Source organism: Piliocolobus tephrosceles, chromosome 7, assembly GCF_002776525.5.
Source record: "Piliocolobus tephrosceles isolate RC106 chromosome 7, ASM277652v3, whole genome shotgun sequence".
Taxonomy (NCBI): domain Eukaryota; kingdom Metazoa; phylum Chordata; class Mammalia; order Primates; family Cercopithecidae; genus Piliocolobus; species Piliocolobus tephrosceles.
In genome coordinates this window covers 68,003,289-68,026,558 of record NC_045440.1, presented here as the reverse complement: position 1 = coordinate 68,026,558, position 23,270 = coordinate 68,003,289, and the positions used below count along the sequence as shown (strand labels likewise).

At 39.8% G+C, this 23,270-nt stretch overlaps 2 protein-coding genes and 1 pseudogene across 4 annotated transcripts in view; all 3 read left to right on the top strand.

Moving 5' to 3' along the window:
• Positions 1 to 23,270, top strand: part of PPP1R42 (protein phosphatase 1 regulatory subunit 42) — a 76,678-nt gene that overhangs the window by 37,201 nt on the left and 16,207 nt on the right. For 2 of the 3 annotated variants that reach the window (XM_026455050.1, XM_026455049.1), the window contains 2 exons: positions 14,748 to 14,865; positions 21,384 to 21,515. In XM_026455050.1, the coding sequence (XP_026310835.1) occupies positions 14,748 to 14,865; positions 21,384 to 21,515 (250 nt within the window). The remainder of the gene's footprint in view (positions 1 to 14,747; positions 14,866 to 21,383; positions 21,516 to 23,270) is intronic. The other variant, XM_023222314.3, reaches the window with a different exon arrangement.
• Positions 1,985 to 4,361, top strand: LOC111549197 (V-type proton ATPase catalytic subunit A-like). The gene is given in 2 exon segments (XM_026455048.1): positions 1,985 to 2,957; positions 2,960 to 4,361. Coding segments are annotated over 2 exon segments (1,851 nt in total). The 5' UTR covers positions 1,985 to 2,071; the 3' UTR covers positions 3,925 to 4,361.
• On the top strand, positions 17,441 to 18,285 carry LOC111549198 (annotated as a pseudogene).

Genomic DNA, 23,270 nt, shown 5'->3' with positions numbered 1-23,270 from the left:
TAGGGATACATTTTTTAAACTATGTGCAAGAGCTGTACAATAAAAACACAAAATATTGGAAGAAATTAAAGAAGATCTACATAAATGAAGAGAGATACCATTTTCATGTATTAGCAGATTGTATTCCAGTTTTGATTTTTTGTTTTAATAGACTTTTTTTCTGGTTGTGATTTTTTTATTTTAATAGACCTTATGATTTAGATTAATTTTAGATTCATAGCAAAATTAAAAGTACAGAGATTTCTCATATACTGCCTGCCTCTACACTTGCATGGTAGAAGACTCTGTATTCTTAAAGTGTTAATTCCTTCTCAATTGATCTATACATTCAACATAATCCCAATCAATATCTCAGATTCTTTTCTCTTAGAAATTGACAAATCAATCCTAAAATTTATAAGAAAGGGACCTAGAATACCAAAGCAACATTGGTAAAAAGAACCAATTGGTAAAACCATCATGGGCATGGTAACTCATGCTTATAATCCCAGTACCTTGGGAGGATGAGGCACGAGGATTGCTTGAGCCCAGGAGTTTGAGACCAGCCTGGGCAATATAGCAAGACCCCTTCTCTAAAAGATGTTTTTTTCTTTTTTCTCTTTTTCTTTGAGACGAAGTCTTGCTCTGTCGCCCAGGCTGGAGTGCGGTGGCGCGATCTCGGCTCACTGCAAGCTTTGCCTCCCGGGTTCACGCCATTCTCCTGCCTCAGCCTCCCGAGTAGCTGGGACTACAGGTGCCAGCCACTATGCCTGGCTAATTTTTTTGTATTTTTAGTAGAGACGGGGTTTCACCGTGTTAGCCAGGATGGTCTGATCTCCTGACCTCGTGATCTGCCCGTCTCGGCCTCCCAAAGTGCTGGGATTACAGGCGTGAGCCACCGTGCCCGGCCTAAAAGATGTTTTTTTAAAAAAATTAGCTGGAAATGGTGGCCTATAGTACCAGCTACCCAAAAGGCTGAGGTGGGAGGACTGCATGAGCCCTGGAGGTCATGGCTATAGTGGGCCATGATTGTGCTACTGCACTTCAGCCTGGACAAGAGTGTGAGACAGTGTTTCTAAAAAAAAAAAAAAAAAAGCCTGGCACAGTGGCTCACATCTGTAATCCTAGCTCTTTGGGAGGCTGAGGCTAGAGAATCACTTGAGCCCAGGAGTTTGGCACTCCATCTCTACAAAAAAAAAAAATTTTTTTTTAATTAGCTGGGTGTGGTGGCACATGCCTGTGGTCCCAGCTACTCAGGAGGCTGAGATGAGAGGATCTCATAAGCCCAGGAGATTGAGACAGCAGTGAGACATGATCACGGCACTGCACTCCAGCGTGGGTGTCAAAGTGAGATCCTTTCTCAAAAATTAAATAAATAAAATAAAATACATTTGGAGAACTTACCCTACCTGATTTCACAAATTTAAAGTTATGATAATCAAGACAATGTGGCATTGACATAGGGTGGCCATGAAGATTAAGGAAACAGAACAGTTTATAAATAAACTCACACATAGGGTCAATTGATTTTTAAGAGTCTCGCTCTGTTGCCCACGTTGGAGTGCAGTGGCACAATCTCAGCTCACTGCAACCTCCGCCTCCTGGGTTCAAGCAATTCTTCTGCCTCAGCTTCCCAAGTAACTGGGATTACAGGCACGTGCCACCACGCCCAGCCAATTTTTTTATATTTTTGGTAGAGACAGGGTTTCAGCATGTTGGCCAGGCTCTTCTTGATCTCCTGACCTCCAGTGATCCACCTGCCTCAGCCTTCCAAAGTGCTAGAAATACAGGTGTAAGCCACCACGCCCAGCCAAAAATCCCAATATTTCAATGGAAGAAAGGATAATGTTTTCAACAAATGGTGGAACAACTGGATATCCAAATAGAAAAAGTGAACCTTTACCCTTTACCCCATGCACAAAAATTTACTCAAAATGGATCACATCCAAATTTAACTGCTAAAATATAAAACTTCTAGGAAGCCGCCCCTCCCAACCCTGTGCAGCTGAGGACGTCCCCCCGGTGGTGACAGAGCCTCGGGGTCCTCAGTCGGTACGGTCTCTGCACCTCGCGCCCCAGCAGGTAAACTAACATGGATTTTTCCAAGCTACCCAAAATACTCGATGAAGATAAAGAAAGCACATTTGGTTATGTGCATGGGGTCTCAGGACCTGTGGTTACAGCCTGTGACATGGCGGGTGCAGCCATGTATGAGCTGGTGAGAGTGGGCCACAGCGAGTTGGTTGGAGAGATTATTCGATTGGAGGGTGACATGGCTACTATTCAGGTGTATGAAGAAACTTCTGGTGTTTCTGTTGGAGATCCTGTACTTCGCACTGGTAAACCCCTCTCTGTAGAGCTCGGTCCTGGCATTATGGGAGCCATTTTTGATGGTATTCAAAGACCTTTGTCGGATATCAGCAGTCAGACCCAAAGCATCTACATCCCCAGAGGAGTAAACGTGTCTGCTCTTAGCAGAGATATCAAATGGGACTTTACACCTTGCAAAAACCTACGGGTTGGTAGTCATATCACTGGCGGAGACATTTATGGAATTGTCAATGAGAACTCGCTTATCAAACACAAAATCATGTTACCCCCACGAAACAGAGGAACTGTAACTTATATTGCTCCACCTGGGAATTACGATACCTCTGATGTTGTCTTGGAGCTTGAATTTGAAGGTGTAAAGGAAAAGTTCACCATGGTGCAAGTATGGCCTGTACGTCAAGTTCGACCTGTCACTGAGAAGCTGCCAGCCAATCATCCTCTGTTGACTGGCCAGAGAGTCCTTGATGCCCTTTTTCCGTGTGTCCAGGGAGGAACTACTGCTATCCCGGGAGCCTTTGGCTGTGGAAAGACAGTGATATCACAGTCTCTATCCAAGTATTCTAACAGTGATGTAATCATCTATGTAGGATGTGGTGAAAGAGGAAATGAGATGTCTGAAGTCCTCCGGGACTTCCCAGAGCTCATTGGTAGGTTGATGGTAAGGTAGAGTCAATTATGAAGAGGACAGCTTTGGTAGCCAATACCTCCAATATGCCTGTTGCTGCTAGAGAAGCCTCTATTTATACTGGAATCACACTGTCAGAGTACTTCCGTGACGTGGGCTATCATGTCAGTATGATGGCTGACTCTACCTCTAGATGGGCTGAGGCCCTTAGAGAGATCTCTGGTCGTTTAGCTGAAATGCCTGCAGATAGTGGATATCCAGCCTATCTTGGTGCCCGGCTGGCCTCTTTTTATGAACGAGCAGGCAGGGTGAAATGTCTTGGAAATCCTGAAAGAGAAGGGAGTGTCAGCATTGTAGGAGCAGTTTCTCCACCTGGTGGTGATTTTTCTGATCCAGTTACATCTGCTACTCTTGGTATCGTTCAGGTGTTCTGGGGCTTAGATAAGAAACTAGCTCAGCGTAAGCATTTCCCCTCTGTCAATTGGCTCATCAGCTACAGCAAGTATATGCATGCCTTGGATGAATACTATGACAAACACTTCACAGAGTTCGTTCCTCTGAGGACCAAAGCTAAGGAAATTCTGCAGGAAGAAGAAGACCTGGCAGAAATTGTACAGCTTGTTGGAAAGGCTTCTTTGGCAGAAACAGATAAAATCACTCTGGAGGTAGCAAAACTTATCAAAGATGATTTCTTACAACAAAATGGATATACTCCTTATGACAGGTTCTGCCCATTCTACAAGACAGTAGGGATGCTGTCCAACATGATTGCATTTTATGATATGGCTCGTAGAGCTGTTGAAACCACTGCCCAGAGTGACAATAAAATCACATGGTCCATTATTCGTGAACACATGGGAGACATCCTCTATAAACTTTCCTCCATGAAATTCAAGGATCCACTGAAAGATGGTGAGGCAAAGATCAAGAGCGACTATGCACAACTTCTTGAAGATATGCAGAATGCATTCCGTAGCCTTGAAGATTAGAAGCCTTGAAGATTAGAACTGTGATTTCCTTTTCCTCAACAAGCTCCTATGTGTATATTTCCTGAATTTCTCATCTCAAACCCTTTGCTTCTTTATCGTGCAGCTTTGAGACTAGTGCCTATGTGTGTTATTTGTTTCCCTGTTTTTTTGGTAGGTCTTACATAAAACTAACATTCCTTTGTTCTAGTGTTGTGAAGGGCCTCCCTCTTCCTCTATCTGAAGTGGTGAATGTAGTAAATATATATTATGGTTACACTACTGTAAACTTGTATGTAGGGTGATGACCCTCTTTGTCCTAGGTGTGCCCTTATCTCTATTAAATTGTAAACAGGACTACTGCATGTACTCTCTTTGCAGTGAATTTGGAATGGAAGGCCAGGTTTCTATAACTTTTGAACAGGTACTTTGTGAAATGACTCAATATCTATTGTGGTAATCTCATTGGCAGCTTAGCATTTTGCAGAGGAATTGCTTTGCAGGAAATGTTTAATTTTCAAAAACATAATGATTAATGTTCCAATTATGCATCGCTTCCCCCACTATAAATCAGGAATATTTGTGAGAAACTATTGGAAACTATACTCTTTTTATTTTTATTTTTTATTTATTTTATTTTATTTTTTTTGAGACGGAGTTTCACTCTTGTTACCCAGTCTGGGGTGCAATGGCATGATCTTGGCTCACTGCAACCTCAGCCTCCCGATTAGCTGGGATTATACAGGCATGCTTCACCATGCCCAGCTAATTTTGTATTTTTAGTAGAAACAGGGTTTCACCATATTGGTCGGGCTGGTCTCGAACTCCCGACCTCAGGTGATCCGCCTGCCTCGGCTTCCCAAAGTGCTGGGATTACAGGCATGAGCCACCACGCCTGGCCAGGGACTATACTCTTTTTAAAATAGACATTTGTGGGGCTCACACAATATATGAAACAGTACCCTCTGAAAAAGAGAAGAAAAGAATCAGGCGGTCAAACTTAGAGCAATATTGTCTTATTAAAGCATCCTTTATTTCACTAGAAAAAATTTAGTATCAAGGACTATTATATACTTCATTACTAGAAGTTCTTTTTAAAATTGCATTTAAAACAATCACTGAAAACTTGATCCACATCACACCTTCTTTATTTTCCTTAAACATCTTGGAAGCCTAAGCTTCTGAGAATCATGTGGCAAGTGTGATGGGCAGTAAAATAGCAGAGATTTTAGTAGCAATTAAAGGCTGTTTGCACCTTTAAGGACCAGCTGGGCTATAGCGATTCCTGGGGCCAGAGTGGCATTATGTTTTTACAAAATAATGACATGTCACATGTTTGCATGTTTGTTTGCTTGTTGAATTTTTGAACAGCCAGTTAACCAATCACAGAAAATATTACTTTCTTTCATATGGTTTTTGGTTCACTGGCTTAAGAGGTTTCTCAGAATATCTATGGCCACAGCAGCATACCCGTTTCCATCCTAATAGGAATGAAATTAATTTTGTATCTACTGATAACAGAATCTGCATCACATGAAAAAAAAGATCATTTTATCCGTCTTTTAAGTATATGTTTAAAATAATAATTTTTGTGTCTGCATATTGCAGAACAGCTCTGAGAGCAACAGTTTCCCATTAACTCTTTCTGACCAACAGTGTTGGCACCATTGCTTCCTCTTTGGGTAGAGGAAAGGGTGTGTGAACATGGCTAACAATCTCAAATACCCAAATTGTGATAGCATAAATAAAGTATTTATTTTATGCCTCGGTATATTATTATTTAATTTTTTAGGTAATGCCTATGTGTTGGTTTATTAAGGAAAGAAGCAATCAGTAGAGAATTCAGGATAGTTTTGTTTAAATTCTTGCAGATTACATGTTTTTACAGTGGCCTGCTATTGAGGAAAGGTTTTCTTCCATACAACTTGTTTTAACCTTTGAGAACATTGACAGAAATTATGCAATGGTTTGTTGAGATACAGACTTAATGGAGCTGTTTAATCAGTTTGCTTCCAAAGTGGCCTACCCAAGAGGCCCTAAGACTAGTAGAAATTAAAAGGATTTCAAAAACTTTCTATTCCTTTCTTAAACGTACCAGCAAGCTAGGATTGTGATAGCAATGAATGGTATGATGAAGAAAGTTTGACCAAATTTGTTTTTTTGTTGTTGTTTTGAATTTGAAATCATTCTTATTCCCTTTAAGAATGTTTATGTATGAGTGTGAAGATGCTAGCGAACCTATGCTCAGATATTCATCGTAAGTCTCTCTTCACCTGTTACAGAATTTCAGATTGGTCATTGATAGTATGTATTTCTTTAGTAAGAATGTGTTAAAATTACAATGATCTTTTAAAAAGATGATGCAGTTCTATATTTATTGTGCTGTGTCTGGTCCTAAGTGGAGCCAGTTAAACAAGTTTCCTATGTATTTTTCCAGTGTTAAATCTCACACATTGTACTTTGAAAATTTCCTTCCATCCTGAATAACGAATAGAAGAGGCCATATATATTGCCTCCTTATCCTTGAGATTTCACTATGTTTATGTTAAAAGTTGTGTATAATTGTTAAAATCTGTGAAAGAATAAAAAGTGGATTTAAATTAAAAAAAAAAAACTTCTAGGAAAAAATAAAAATTTCTTTAAAAGAACACAAAAAGCACGACCCATAAAAATTGAGTATTTCACCTAAACAGGAGAGTAAACTAGGAAAAGGGAAGACATGGTATCTAGGAAACAGTAAAAAAGCTAAGGAAATTCACAGAAGTGAAGGTAAGTTAGGACATCAGCTGTACGGTAGGCTAGAAGGCACCCAGCCCATGTTGCAACAGACTGAATTATGTAAGTACATAGAAAACTAAGAACTTAGGCAATTTTTAACTCTATGGAAAATAAGAAGCAATCCTAGTATACTATGTAGTTTAGCTATGAACAAGACTTAATTGAGCTTAATAATATAGTCACTGAAAATTGGCCAGGTGCAGTGGCTCACACCTGTAATCCCAGCACTTTGGGAGACCAAGGCAGGAGGATTGATTGAGCTCACGAGTTCTAGACCAGCCTGGGAAAGATGGTGAAACCCTATCTCTACAAAAAATACAGAAACATTAGACAGGCATGGTGGCACATGCCTGAGTCCCAGCTATTCAGGAGGCTTCAGTGGGAGGATCGCTTGAGCCTGGGAGGTTAAAACTGCAGTGAGCCATGATCATACCACTGCATTCCAGCCTGGGTGACAGAGTGAGACTCTGTCTCAAATAATAATAATAATAATAATAATAATAATAATAATACACTCAGTGAAAATTAATTAACAATGTTAGTATAACTCTACTGACATAGTGGGAGAAGGGAAGTGTAGTAGAGGTTGGAGGCAGTACTTATGAGAATTAAATCATCATCTTAGTAGAAATTTAGTAGATAAATATCTAAGATTTAAAAATCAAAAATAGCCATTGTTATTTAGAAATGTGGACATAAATGTGTGTAGAAATAGCTGAAGAAGTTGAAAGTGGTTTTGTTATAAGCCCTCACACACTCTTTAAGTTTTGTTATAAACCCTATGATCTTATTTGATATTTTAACTGTGTTGATTAGCTCACTTTAATTTTTAACGTAATTTAAATAGAGAATGGTTGGTGAGGAAACTTGATTAATATAACCTTGTTATTGTGTATCACCATATCCTTCATTAGACTGAGTAGCTTTGAATGCAAGGAATTTTGATTTATTTACTTCAGGGTTACCCAGAGCCCAGCCCAGTGCTTGGTACATGGCAAGCACTTACTATATGTTTATAGAATGAATGAAGAAGGGCACAAAAAATATTCTGGAGAAGGAATGCAAACCATTCACTGAGTTCCAGCTGTTGATATATACCAAAAGTTGCTTTTCCCCCCCATAGAGTGAAGATATCCAAAGAGTAAGAATAAAATCTTAAGTTCTTTTACTTCCACCATGAAGACACAAACAATTAAAAATGCCTGGACACAGCTTCTTGGCATTCTGAATATAGACATTGCCCGGGATATGTTTGAAATGTGCTTTTTGTGGTTCATTTTAAATAATATTCTGAAGGCTTAATCAAAGGACATGTTGAAGCCTAGCATCAGAATATTAACTCGTTTTTCTGTTATGTATTCCTGGAGTCAGCATCTCTATATTTGGCTTTAATTTTTTTCCTTCTTTTTGTTCACTGACATTGTCCAAAAGCTACTGACATCAAACCCTGTGCTACAGGAAAAATATCTCTCATGCCATACATAAGGTCACTGACATCCATCCTGAGTCGTCAGCAACAGACAGCTTTGTGCCATGGGAAAAAAGAAGTGGACATCATTAAAGAATCCTAACAAAACCACTGTAATTACCCAAGGTTTTCAGCACTTAGAGCAGCTGCTTTTATATGGACTTAAGTTCCTTAAGTGTACCTACAGAAAATACAGGAAATAACTAGTGTAGTTCTTACACAGGAAATTATCATTTTAAAGTTATTACTTTTGCTGATAGTTTACCATTATCTCCAAAAGTAAAATTTCAAAATTTAAAATTAAAATTCAAATGTGTTTTTAAAAGGAACCTTAGTCACACTCATTGTATTACTATAAATATTGTAATAGATTACTTTGTACTATGAAAGTCCTGTTAATCAATATTGCAGATAGATTTTTGCAAAGTATTATAAACTAAAACATGTTAGTAATTTGTGTGTATTTACAAATTGTCTTCTTGTAGTCCTGTTCCATCAAACTGAATTTATATTTTTGGCATAGAAGACACATTTTTTAAGTGACTGCTTTAAGAGAATATGAAAAAATAATGATCCCTTAGGATGGTTAAACAACTTTGAATCTTTCAACCAAGATTCTTGTTTGAGCAGTGAGAAAGGAAGATATTTAAAGGAACACATGTAGCAAGGAAAAGTGCTACCAAGGGACTGAAATTCTTGAGCTCTGTGGAAAGAGAAGAGAGAACAGGGTCTCTGAGAAATATAGGCACTCTGAAACAATGCCATGCCCTAGCTTACTGAGGGTCCTAGAGCCACAAGGGAGTGGCTGCATTAGAGGCTGAGGTACAGGATATAGACCTGTAAGAAGCTGGGTAGCCAAGCAACTTGTGTCCCTCCTGCTGCTTGAGATTTCATTCCCTCTCCTCTCCTCACATCTTTAGACCCACGACTGTCAAGGACTCCTTACCACCAAGATCCTCTAACTCTGCCTTTATCTCTGCTATTCCTTAATCCAAAACTGGTCCAGGGCAAGGACTTCTAGACAGGAGGATATAGAAGTGGAGAGAAGGGACAGAGGAGGAAATAGAAGAAAAGAGAAGATAGTCTTTCTTTTCTCTCTCTTTCCATGTCTGCAGCACCTTGAATTAGCAACTTCTTCAAAAATGGTTCCATCTTATTTCTCCCTATAATTCCTGTTCTGCTTCTAGCCTTAGGTCACCTGCCCCTCTCTCGTTCATTCATTCGCTCATTTATTCATTCATCTCTTATACATTCATTGAAAACACCTACTCCTACTATGTGGCAGTACTTGCTAGACAATGGGGGACACAAGAGTGAGCAGAAAACAGATGCGATCCCTGGCCTTGAAGAATTCTTAACATTCAGGGGAAGAGAAACATTATGCACATAATCATCCCAAAACAAATATAAAATTGCACAAGTACCACAAAAATGAAGTATGTGGCTCTGAGAGCCTATTATAAGGGAGGGATCTGTCCTAGTTAGAGAGGTCACTAAAGGCTTCTCTAAGGAAGGGACAGCTGAGCTCTGACAGAAAAGAAGCACTTATCAGGCAAAGAAAACAGCATGTGTCAAGGTCCTGGGGCAGGTTGGAGCATGGCAACTATTGAGGGATAAGAAGCTGAGATAGTGAAGGTGGAACATAGTACAGATGCCAGTGGGTAGATGGGCCACATAGGTCATGAAAGAGAGTTTTGTCTTTATCCTAAGAACAATGAGGAGCCACTGGAGGTGTTTAAGCCAGGAGTGAAGTAACTGAAGATTAGCAGTTTGAAAAGATCTGCATGGCTACAGTGTGAAGAACAGCCTGGAAGAGGCCAGGCTAGTTACAAAGTGAGAGATGATGGAAACTTTAATAGGGTAGGGATGGAAATGGGATGGACAGATTGGAGAGCCATTCAGGAAGTAAAATGGATAAGACTTGGTCGTGAGTTGGATATAGGGAGCATGGGAGAAGGAGAGGTCAAGAGTGATTCCTGGGCTTCTTGCCTTGCACAATGAGAAATAAGTCAAGAGTCAAGTTTGAGAGATCATGAGTTTTGGTAATGTAGGGTTTGAAGTGCCTTTGAAATGTTCCAGAGAAAATGTCAAGTACATAATTGGACATATGAGGCCAGAGCTCAGAGGATAGATAAATGTGAATCTTCAGTGTATTGTTTAAGTGGTCACTGAAACTACCATCATCCACAAGATTGCCTATAGTCAGGAGGGGAGAGAGTACAAAAAAAATGCTCAGCTTGGCCTCCCACATAATTTGGTTCTTCCTCTTTTGAATAGATGACCTTTCTTTCATTAGGGTAACAGAAGTTTGACTATTATCATCAATGTGGCCATTCTTTTTCTATAAAGGGTCTAAGTATAAATAGAGAAGGCAATGGGTTACAGGAGGCAAACTTTTTTCTAGCTGTGATTTTACATTCTGCTGTGATCCAGGGAAGGGAAACAAACACTGTTTGAAAGGAATAAACATAGATTATAGAAAAGGAATCAAGTGAATTGGTCCCCAAGGTTCTCCCAGCAGGGACATATGCTCCTGCTCCCCAGTGGGAGCTCTCACTCTCTGGTAACGTGCTGATGCATTATGGGGAAGACTGTCCCTGCATAGATGTTCTTATAGCATTGCTTTTATTAGTTAGATGTTCTATTAGTTAGATGTTTTATTAGTTAGTTGCTTCTATTAGTTAGATGTTTTATTAGTTAGATGTTCAGTTCTCAGTATGTAGCTGAGATTAGCAGTTTGAAAAGATCCACATGGCTACAATGTGAAGAACAGACTGGAAGAGGCCAGGTTAATTAGGAAGTGAGAGATGGTGGAAACTTTAATAGAGTTTTCCCCAATGTATGAAACAGCCTATTCATACATTGGAGATTTCTGTAGTCAGAGGTTTGTTACTTGTGGGGTCAGAGATTCATGAAGGATCCATGGAACCTGCAAGAATGTAGAATCACAAAGCCATGAAGGGAGTGATGAACAGGGTATGATATTCCAAAGAATTGAGACTGAGAAAGTATGTGATTGGCAATGTGTGGATCAGTGATAAGGTTAGCAATGCCTTTTCAGTGGCACCAGATTGCAGGAGTGCCCAGTGGTTGAAGAAGCAACCAGCTGGTCTCCACACTATAGGCATGCAGTAGACTAGGCCAACTCCAAGTGGTGACCTAGACCAGCAGCAGCAGCAGCAGAAATGCAGAATCTCAGCTTCTGTCTCAGACCTAACAAATCAGAACCTGCATTTAAATAAGATCACTCAGGATTCTTAAGCACATGAAAGTTTGAGAAGCATTAGTCCAGATCAGTCTTCAAGAAGTTTGGCAACGGTAGGTAAGAGACAAAATAAAATCCAGATAAGAGGGAGATACTAGAAATGGAAATGGAAGAGAGAGGAAAACCCAGGAAGAAAAGGCTGGGATCAAAAGAACTACTTAACCTGGGGAAAGAGGTGTGACTCTTCCTTTATTGAGAAAAATGGAAAAGAAGAATGGAAGAGGAAGTGTGAAATCAAAGGCAGATAACTGAGAAAACTTGGTGGACGGATGACCCACTTCTCCCAAGTAAAATTGGTGGCAAGGTCAACCACTGAAGAGAAGGCGAAAGAGAGGTTTTAGGCCAAACAATATTTCATAGTTTAGAAACTCCTTTAACTTACAGGGCTCTAGTTTAAATGACATTTACTTTTGGTTAACATGTCTTTGCATGTTTTTCCTGTACCTCCTTTAAACAGATATTCATCAATGTATAAAAATTATTACATACTTTAACAACAATTTACAACAGAACTTTTGCATTTGTACAAGTAATCTGATGAGGCTAAGCTGAGCCATGAACTTCACTAGGGCCAGCATTATATAGCTTGCTGACACTATTAAGTCAAAGGAATATCATCACTGAAAAATGTATACAACTTGAAGAACAAAAAAAGTTTAATATTTACCTAAGTTTTGAAGTCTGTAAAGTTTGCTAAATCAATACAATGATCTGAAAAGTTCATCTCAAAGTCAGATATATTAGTGATTTACTTCATTGGTTTTCTGATGACCATTTATCATGAGGTATAGAATCTTCAGAATGAGGGAAATAAAAAACTTGACATATTTGGCTCTGATATGAACTAAATATCTGATTTATAAGACACAAATGAACAAAATTCTATGGCCTGTCATGTTTTCTCAGTTTCTAATTTATTCAACCTCTGCTCATTATTGATCCTGACAAGCAGAGTGACCCAAAGATAAATTTATTCATTCCACAGTTGAGTCAGGAACAAGCCAAAAATTATAGATTTTCCCAGGCAGATGATGACAGGCAGTCAGAGGGATGACAAATGGCTGTCTTTAGATTTAGTAAGGATGGTTGTTCCAGACATTGCCAATAAAGATTGGAGTATGCTGGTCAAATACAGGTTCATCAGCGGTCATCATTAATGGTAGAGAGAGCATTGCTGTGCTGCAGATGCCTATACAGGAGCTTAGGCATCAACCCTGCAGGGGAAATATAATTTGCTCCTCAGTATTTTGCAGCACTCCTCTAAGTGATAGCATGACATGATCATTTATCAAACAGAGACTGTCCAGAAAAGTGTCTGCTTCCTTTAGTAACTTATTGAAGAGGAGGAAAGTGAAAGCTTTTTATTAAAGACAGGAAGGCAATGAACAACCAGAGCGTATCCAAAGGGTAATCGTATTTCAGCAAAGGATTAGTTTAGTCTTAAATAAACATACACTGGAGGGAGTATGTCGAGGGTCATTTATCAAGTAAAGAACAATTAACAAAACTCTAAGCACTCTTTTATCTATATCAATTTAAAGTTCTGTAAGTGTTCTTATTAACTTTGAGATGATGGGCATCACATTCAACACTGTAAAAAATGTGATGCATAATCCCTTCCTTACAGGTTTTTAGAGTAAGAGATATACAATGTAACTCTCACGTAAAATAAGGTAGTTATGGCTTGTATTAAACACTGCCAAACAAATGCTGTTGGAGAAGGCATATTCCAGAGCCCAGAACTGAAGGCTGAAGTTATAATTTATGAAGATAACTTTCTTATAAAAAGCCAACTACTTATTTGTCAATAGGTCAAGAAGTTTCTTCTTCCTTACTTAAAATATTTTCACTCTCTGTTGACAAAAATTAAGAGAAAGGGAATTAGTTAAGAGGTAGCAGGGCAGGCAAACAGGCAGAGAACTGACACATTTATTACTTTCTTTATTCCAGGCACTTTATATGCCATGGCAACTAATCTTAATTAACCTCAAGTTATAGATGAAGACATAGATTTGCCTAAGGTCACACAGTAAGCAGCAGTGCCAGGAAGTTTAGGATTGCCTTATTTTTAAAAAAAAGTCTTATATTTTCACATAAATTATTTATTGGAATCCCTCAAAGTCTAACGCAGACTAAATTTAGGGTATATATCCAAAGGAGGTGAAATGACTATTTTAAAAGCAATATGTGCACTCCCATGTTCTTTGCAGCAATATTCACAATAGCCAAGCTATGGAAACAACCTAAGTGCACTACTTTTGTTGAGTAATTCATTTACAGATTAAATGTATCTGATATTAAAGATAAAGAACAGAACTTTGGCCACATATAAGAAATACTCAAAGTGTACTTCATTTTCATTAAATAGTAGTTAAGATAAAATACACTTTTTAGAAAGGGGGAAAGGGGAGAAAGCAAGAAATGACAGACAAGGTGCTGGGGAAAGAGTGACATTGGATGGGAAAAGAAACCCAAATAGGGACAAAGAGGCTGTGAAAAAAGTAAACTGAGACAGTTAGTTCTTAAGTTCCATTAATCTGTTTTCCTCACATTTATTTGGGTTGTAGACCACAGAATAACTTTATTATTCCTTGAAATATCAGTTAGCTGATTTTCTTCTTATAAGCTATAAAAACATGCAAACATTTATGATATAATGTAAAACAAAATTGTACTCACAGTACAATTATGACAATTAAAAATATGTACCCTCCCAAAAGTCCCTATGCTCAAAAAAGATTAGAAGGATACACAACAACAAATATGTTTGATATGATCTTTGCATGATAAACATACAAATGATTTTTCCCCCTTTCTTCCATTTTTCCCTTTGGTAGGTGTTTGTTTTTGTTTTTTTTTTTAACACTTAAAAAATTAATACAAATTATTTGTAAAATAAAAAGCAATAACACACATTGCTTACAATCGCAAGGGACTGCTTACTCACTACCCCTTAATTGCCTAATCTGTAAACTTCTATGAGCTACACTAAGGGCATCTTCCGCAGGAAAAAGTTTTTTCTAAGCTGCAGTGGGGGCCATTTAAGGGAGTATGACAGAGAACAGTTGTGTGGCCCTCAACTTAGGACCTCATTTTTTTGCCTTATCTTCAGTGCCTTCTATTATCAGTATAGATGGTTTTATTCAAAATTTATTTTAGAAGGTATTATTATGCACAAAATTTATTTAGAAGGTGTTATGATGCACCTTCTAAGTACCTGGCTCTGAGCTAGAATTCCATGAAAGCAGTAATTACCTTTAAAAACAATAACCGACATGCTAGAAGTATTGGTAAATATGAAATGCTTGTGCTTTGCTTTTTCTTCTCTAATTATAGGATTTGGAGTTTTTACTGAACAAGTTGATGAAGCTGTGGAAAATTGACCTAAATGGAAATCCTGTTTGTCTCAAACCAAAATACAGGGACAGACTGATACTGGTGTCCAAATCACTGGGTACATATTTATATTAATAAGAGAATGACAATTAGTTAACTTTTTAGTTATTTTACCAGTAAGCTTTCAGAAATATGAATATGACATCTGGATCTGTGAAAACTGTCAACTGTAAACTCAATACTTTGAATAAGAGCAAAAGTTAAAATTGACAAATAAAGCATGAAAAACATCTGCTGTTCAGAAGTAATTAAAGCACCTGATACTTATTCCTTAAGGAGGATATTTTGCTATTACCAATAAAAATGGTTAGTCATAAATGTGTAGAACTTGCTGACCTTTTGCCAAACTTTCACTGGCACAAATCCTTTGATGATCCCAAGAGACTCCTTAGCTCTTGGTTCTGTAGATAAAATTGATCAAAGCTTTCATTGCTTGACATTTGCCAAATGTTACCCTAAGAACATACAGGAATCCCTTTCATTTGATAGGGAGAGCTGAGTGAGGAGACCCTTTATGAGATCCTTACAAATAACATTCCTGAATATGCACCATACTGGGGGAAATAGACAAAAGCACTAGATTAATAGTGACCAAGTAACACAGCATCAGAAAGACCTCTCACGAAGGCACTGGTTTGCTGTGTCCTTGTAAGAAGTCATTTTTATGTTTTTTAGGTTACCCAGTCCTCACCAAACAGAGTGACAGTCCACATATTTGGTTTACTTAGCATGAGTGGAAGCAAATTTTGTATTGAGAGCAACTTATTAAAACAAAATAAATCTCATTAGGTCTATAATCTTGAATCCATTACCTGGCTCCCAGTCTTGAACCATTTTCACACCTATTAACTTCAAATAAGATCATTTGAGGCCGGGCGCGGTGGCTCACGCCTGTATTCCCAACACTTTGGGAGGCCGCGGCAGGTGGATTGCCTGAGCTCAGGAGTTCGAGACCAGTCTGGGCAACACAGTGAAACTCCATCTCTACTAAAATACAAAACAATAGCCGGGCGTGGCGGCGTGCACATATAATCCCAGCTACTCGGGAAGCTGAGACAGGAGAATCGCTTGAACCTGGTAGGCGGAGGTTGCAGTGAGCCACGATCATGCCATTGCACTCCACCCTGGGCAACGAAGTGAGAGAATGTCTCAAAAAAAAAAAGATCATTTGCTAAAAATGAGATGGAATCAGGTTAACGGAGGCACAGTTTCCTAGTCATTCCTCAGCTCTGTTTGGGACATTAACATGAGGAAGAAGAGATTACAATAAAAGACTTGGAATTTTCATTCCTTATCTTTATAGTATATTTTAAAAATATGTACTGATTACATATATCTCATCCAAAAATATACTAACAAGTTATATAATTATTAATAAAAATAGATCTGGAAAGACCTCAATAAATATAAGTGGCTGGAAAAACTGAGCATCAAAGAATGACCTTTAGAGTAGAGGCGGGGTTTCACCACTTTGGCCAGGCTAGTCTCGAACTCCTGACCTCAAGTGATCCACCCGTCTCTTGGCCTCCCAAAGTGCTGGGATTACAGGCATGAGCCACCGGCCCAGCCTGACACCACTGTTAAATTAGGGAGAAAAGGTTAAGGAAGTATGGCTAATTCTAGTTATCACGACTGTGAAAGGATATACTTTCTATCAGAAAGGCTGTGTTTAACACAAACGCAGAAGCCTCGCTCTTCGTTCTAGCAGAATTTTGCTTTTGCACACTTATTCTCCATATGAGGAAAACTGCAAGTAACCCAATTTCCGCTTCAGGAAGTTAAAGACATTAACTTGGCAGAAATAGGCTTAGTCCGGGAAACAGAAAGCAAGCAACTTGTTCAGGGAAACTTTTCAGTTCTCTGACGCATGCGCTCTGCCTCCAGGAAAGTGGCAAATACGGCTGCACAAATTGGCGGCCCAACCCTCCCTGGTCACATGTCGGGAGACAGCAGCGTGGCAGCGGCCGTGGCGATAGCGACGACAGGCCTAGGGCGGTCAGAAGGTTTCTGGTTCAGGTTTAACTTTCGGCCTCCGTCTCGGGGCTGAAGTTTGTGAGCTGTAGTATTGAGTCCCATTCGAGCTATTGTTCTCTTTTTCCTGAAAAATGGCACTAAGAGGGAGCTGGATGAGCTGAAACCATTGATCTTTTCACAGTCGTTGATAACTAGAATTAGACACTCCTTAACCTTTTCTTCCTAATTTATCAGTGATGTCAGGGTGGGCGCAGTGGCTCATGCCTGGAATCCCAGCACTTGGGGAGGCTCCAAGGCGGATGAAAAGACAGTGAAGAGCGTGCTGGGTTTCTCAGAGCCTACAGTGGTCACAGCAGCATTGAACTGTGCGGGGAAAAGCATGGACAAGAAGAAGGCAGCCGATCATCTGATACCTTTTCTTGATGATTCTACTCTCCGATTTGTGGACAAACTGAGGCTGTAGAAGAAAGGCGGAAGCTCTAGGCATTTCAAGTCTAGCAGTGACTGAAGCAGAAAACGAGAGTTAAAGAAGGTGTTTGGTGATGACTCTTGAGATCTCCAAGGAATCATCAGGAGTAAAGAAGCAGCGAATACCCCGTTTTGAGGAGGTGGAAGAAGAGCCAGAGGTGATCCCTGGGCCTCCATCAGAGAGTCCTGGCATGCTGACTAAGCTCCAGATCAAACAGATGATGGACGCAGCAAAATATCATATCGAGGAGAGGAAAAAACAGCTGCGCTTTATTAGCCCCCCTACACCTCAGCCAAAGACACCTTCTTCCTCCCAACCAGAGCGACTTCCAATCGGCCACACTATTCTGCCCTCCCAGGCTGCCACTTTCATGAATGATGCCATTGAGAAGGCAAGGAAAGCAGCTAAACTACAAGCTTGAATCCAAGCCCGGCTGGCACTGAAGCCAGGACTCATCAGCAATGCCAACATGCTGGGCCTGGCTAATCTCCATGCCATGGGCATTGCTCTCCCAAAGGTGGAGTTAAAAGACCAAATTAAACCTACACCACTGATCCTAGATGATCAAGGGTGCACTGTAGATGCAACATGCAAGGAGATTGAGCTGACACACTGCATGCCTACTCCTGCCAATATTCCTGCTGTGAAGAGGGACCCATTCAAGCAACAGCTAAAAGAAAAACCGTCAGAAGACATGGAGTCCAATATCTTTTTTGACCCCGAGTCTCCACTGTCGCTTCCCAGCGCCAGAAACACACTTTTAAATTCCATGACAAGGGCAAATTTGAGAAGATTGCTCAGCGATTAAGAACAAAGTCTCAACTGGAGAAGCTTCAGGCAGAGATTTCACAAGCAGCTCAAAAAATAGGCATCCATACTTTGACTAGGCTTGCCTTCATTGCTCCTAGGAAGGAGCTAAAGGAAGTAGATATCCCTGAAATTGAGTGGTGGGACTCACATAATCCCCAATGGCTTTGACCTTACAGAGGAAAATCCCAAAAGAGAAGATTATTTTGGAATCACAAATCTTGTTGAACATCCAGCCCAGCTCAATCCTCCAGTTGACAATGACACACCAGTTACTCTAGGAGTGTATCTTATCAAGAAGGAACAGAAAAAACTTAAGAGACAGACAAGGAGGGAAGCACAGAAGGAACTACTAGAAAAAGTCAGGCTGGGCCTGATGCCTCTTCCAGAACCCAAAGTGAGAATTTCTAATTTGATGCAAGTATTAGGAACAGAAGCTGTTCAAGACCCCACGAAGGTAGAAGTTCATGTCAGAGCTCAGATGGCAAAAAGACAGAAAGTGCATGAAGAGGTCAATTCTGCCTGAAAACTCACAGCAGAATAGAGAAAGGTCAAGAAAATTTAAAAGCTTAAGACATTTCACAGGGGGTACACATATCTGTATATGGAGTTAGAAATTTGAGCACCCCAGCCAAGAAGTTCAAGATTGAGGCCAATGCTGGGCAACTGTACCTGACAGGGGTGGTGGTACTGCACAAGGATGTCAACGTGGTAGTAGTGGAAGGGGGCCCCAAGGCCCAGAATAAATGTAAGCATCTTATGCTGCATCGGATAAAGTGGGATGAATGGACATCTAACACAAAGGGAGATGATCATGAGGAATCTAATGAGGAAGCTGTGAAGAAAGCCAACAAATGTATACTACTCTGGGAGGGTACAGCCAAAGACTGGAGCTTTGGAGAGATGAAGTTTAAACAGTGTCCTACAGAGAACATAGCCCATGAGCATTTCAGAAAGCATGGGGCTGAACATTACTGGAACTTTGCCCTGAGTGAATCTGCATACAGTCCACTAATTGAGATTACTGCAAGCCCTTGCCTCTCCCCTCTTGCCTTTGTCTCTTCTGTCCTCTCACTTATTCTGTTTCCCAACCCACTCCCACTTGTATGATCTTAGAACTGTGCCAAGCAGACATTGGGACAAAGGGAGAATATCTTGCTCCCTTCCCCAGTCAGCCTGGTGTTGCCCTTTGTTCCCCTTATGTGCATATGATTAAAGAGGTTTTTTTTTTTTTTTTTTTTTTTTTTTGAGGCGGAGTCTCGCTCTGTCGCCCGGACTGGAGTGCAGTGGCCGGATCTCAGCTCACTGCAAGCTCTGCCTCCCGGGTTTATGCCATTCTCCTGCCTCAGCCTCCGGAGTAGCTGGGACTACAGGCGCCCGCCACCTCGCCCGGCTAGTTTTTGTATTTTTAGTAGAGACGGGGTTTCACCGTGTTAGCCAGGATGGTCTCGATCTCCTGACCTCGTGATCCGCCCGTCTCGGCCTCCCAAAGTGCTGGGATTACAGGCTTGAGCCACCGCGCCCGGCCTAAAGAGGTTTTTTAAAAATAAATAATAAAAAAGATGACCTTTATTGTAAAGTTATAAGTACTAAGATGTTTGACAATTTCTTATGGTTTGGATAGTACTAGCTTCTTCAGTGAAAAAAAAGTGCATGAAATAAGATATGGAGACAGTTTTACTTTTAGATTCTATGGTTCTAGTTTATATTCTTTGTTTCAACATTTTGTTTTGTACTTTGGGTATAACACAATATTATGGCTCATGTTTAAGTGGTAGTATTAATATTTTCAGTAGTATAATATTTTATCAGAATATTGTCATTATCCCTGAAATAATGTGTGATCTAATAAATTTTACTACATCCTTTCTACATTCTGGGATCTAGTGGATTACATGAATAATGAGAGAAAATATCTAATTTTCAAAACTACTATACATAAATTTCATCAGAAAAAATCTATCAAGCAGAGTCCTATGGAAAGAAAGAAAAAAATTTTGAAGAAAAAATCATCCTTCTATTAAATGAAGGTCATCTGTGTTCACGTAATTGAGGAAACAATATAGGCAATATAAAATATCCTTTAATAAGGGAATTGTTCAATATTTTAAAATATATCCATAAACAATAGAACATCCGCCATTAAAAACTGTATTTAAGGAAAAACATGGTAAAATGTTCACAACACAATATTAAAAAGCAGGATGCAAAACTAATATAAATAGAGGATTCCAATTTTACATACATATATCGAAAATAAAAGCTAAGAAATATACAAAAGTGTTACCAGTGATTATTTCTCATTGGGGAATACTTTTTTTATTTTTTGTGTGTTTTCCAAATGTCTTACAACATGCAAAAAGTATTTGTATAGTTTATGAAGCTCAATTTCTATCACACCTCTGTAATCCCAGGGCTTTGGGAAGCCGAGGTGAGAGGATTGTTTGAGGCCAGGAATACAAGAGCAGCCTGGGCAACATAGTGAGATCCCATCTCTACAAAAAAAAAATGTCTTTAATTATCCAAGCATGGTGGCACATGGCTATTGTTCTAGCTACTCTGGAGGTTAAGGCAGGAGGCTCACTTAAGCTGAGGAGTTTTGCGGTTGCAATGAGCTAAGATCATGCCACTGCATTCCAGCCTGGATGGCAGAGTGACATCCTGTCTCAAAAATAAATAAATAAACAAACATAATAAGGGGTATGGTCAGGCATGGTGGCTCATGCCTGTAATCCCAGCACTTTGGGAGGCCGATGCAGGCAGACTGCTTAAGCTCAGGAGTTCCAGGCCAGTCTGGGCAACATGGCAAGACCTTGTCTCTACTAAAAATACAAAAAAATAGCTGGGGATGGTGGTGCACACCTGTGGTCCCAGCGACTCGGGAGTCTGAGGTGGGAGGATCACTTGAGCCCCAGGGGGCAGAGGTTGCTGTAAGCCAAGATCACTCTATGCACTCCAGCCTGGATGACAGAGCGAGACCTTGTCTCCAAAAAAAAAAAAAAAAAAAAAAGAAGGGGTATGGATAATAATTATGGAGCCTTTTAATGTTTTATTTGATGATATTTCCATTGTTTATAACAAGCACATATTCTTTTTGGAATCAAAAAAATCTATAAATAAAATCTCAACAAAAGTACATACGTTGTGTAATTAACGTATTTTAAAAACAAATTTATTTCAATCTATGGTGTAACTTAAGTTTCTGTGCTCTGAACCAGAATTGTATATTTTGACTTATGTTTATATGTATATATTGTATATATGTGTATATATTGTATATATGTGTATATATGTATATATTTTTTAATGTATGTATTTTTCTCCAGAATATCTTGATGGAAAAGAAATTAAAAATGTAGAAAGACAATTTCTAATGAATTGGAAAGCATCCAAAGATGCCAAGAAAATCAGCAAAAAAAGGAGCAGTAAAAGTGAGGATGCAAGCAACTCACTCATAAGTAAGCACTCTGTCACTCATTAGGTGACTGCTCTTCTAGCAAAGGAAATATTCTAAGCAACAGAAAAATGCCAACAAATAAAATGTTTTTTGTTTAGTTTGTTGTTGTTTTATGGGTTTTTAAAAACTTATTTACTTAGTTGCACATAAGTACAATTTGTCTTGTATTAAAATTTTACCTATAATGTTTATGTAAATGGTAGCCACTGTGAACAACAGCTGTGTTTGGTTTTGTGTAAACATAGAGCCACAAGGGTAGGGGAAAATGTATAATTTTATATCTGGCAAAAGTGCATGATATCAGCTATGTAAATTGTGAAACCTAAGCCACTCATATATTTGTTAAGTAACAGTGCAAAAAGGCCAGGCACGGAGGCTCACGCCTCTAATCCCAGCACTTTGGGAGGATGAGGAGGGTGGATCACCTGAAGTTCAAGGAGTTCAAGACCATCCTGGCCAACATGATGAAACCCTGTCTCTACTAAAAATACAAAAAATTAGCCGGGCATGGTGACGGGTACCTGTAATCCTAGCTACACGGGAGGCTGAGGCAGTAGAATTGCTTGAACCCAGGATTTGGAGGTTGCAGTGAGCCGAGATTGTGCCATTGCACTCCAGCCTGGGCAACAAGAGCAAAACTCCATCTCAAGAAAACAAAAAGATGCAAAAATAACATTTTTTATCAGGATAGAAAATAAAAATATATCATGACCACATCTGTGGACTGTCCCCCTTCTTATGCACATACCCCAACACCTGAAAATTTGGATTATGATATACCTAAAGTTGTGTTACAAAGGACATACCAACCTCCCTTGCCTAACTAATGCAACAAAATGTAACTAAGAACAATGTGTAACAGTTATCTTCATTTTGGAGCATCCAAGAATTGACTAGTCTGGCCGAGCACAGTGGCACATGCCTATAATCCCAGCACTGTGGGAGGCTGAGACAGGCGGATCACCTGAGGTCAGGATTTCAAGACCGTCCTGGCCAACATGGTGAAACCCCATCTCTACAAGAATACAAAAATTAACCAGCCATGATGGCAGGTGCCTGTAATCCCAGCTACTCAGGAGGCTGAGGCAGGAGAATCACTTGAACCTGGGAGGTGGAGTTTGCAGTGAGCCAAGATTGCGCCATTGCACTCCAGCCTGGGTGACAGAGCAAGACTCCATCTTAAAGAAAAAAAAAAAGAAGAACTGCCTAGTCACAGATTTTTTAGCCCACAACTTTGCAATGAGCCCCTTCCTCATTTCCATGATAGTGTTTGATTCTACGACTGACTAAGGGAGGGGATAAGGACATAGTGAAGGGGCTAGGCCAGGGAAATAGGAAAAGGGAAATGGGGACACTGTAGTGAGGTTTTATGCACAGATAGCATATCCTAGGAACTCTGTCACTCTAGGACATGGTGTCTGACATGAGGAGGAATACAGGTGGAGAGGTATGGAGCTCTAGCGATTTTGCCATATCATGTTCACTGAATACAAACTATGGGGCCAAACATGGTGGTTCACACCTGTAGTTCCAGCACTTTGGGAGGCTGAAGTGGGAGGATAGTTTCAGCCTAGGAGTTCAAGATCAGTTTGGGCAACACAGTGAAACCTCATCTATACAAAAAATATTTTAAAATTAGCCAGGCATGGTGGCATGTGCCTATCATCCCAGATACTTGGGAGGCTGAGGGAGGAGGATCACTGGAGCCTGGGAGATCAAGGCTGTGGTGAGCGTGATTGTGCCACTTCACTCCAGC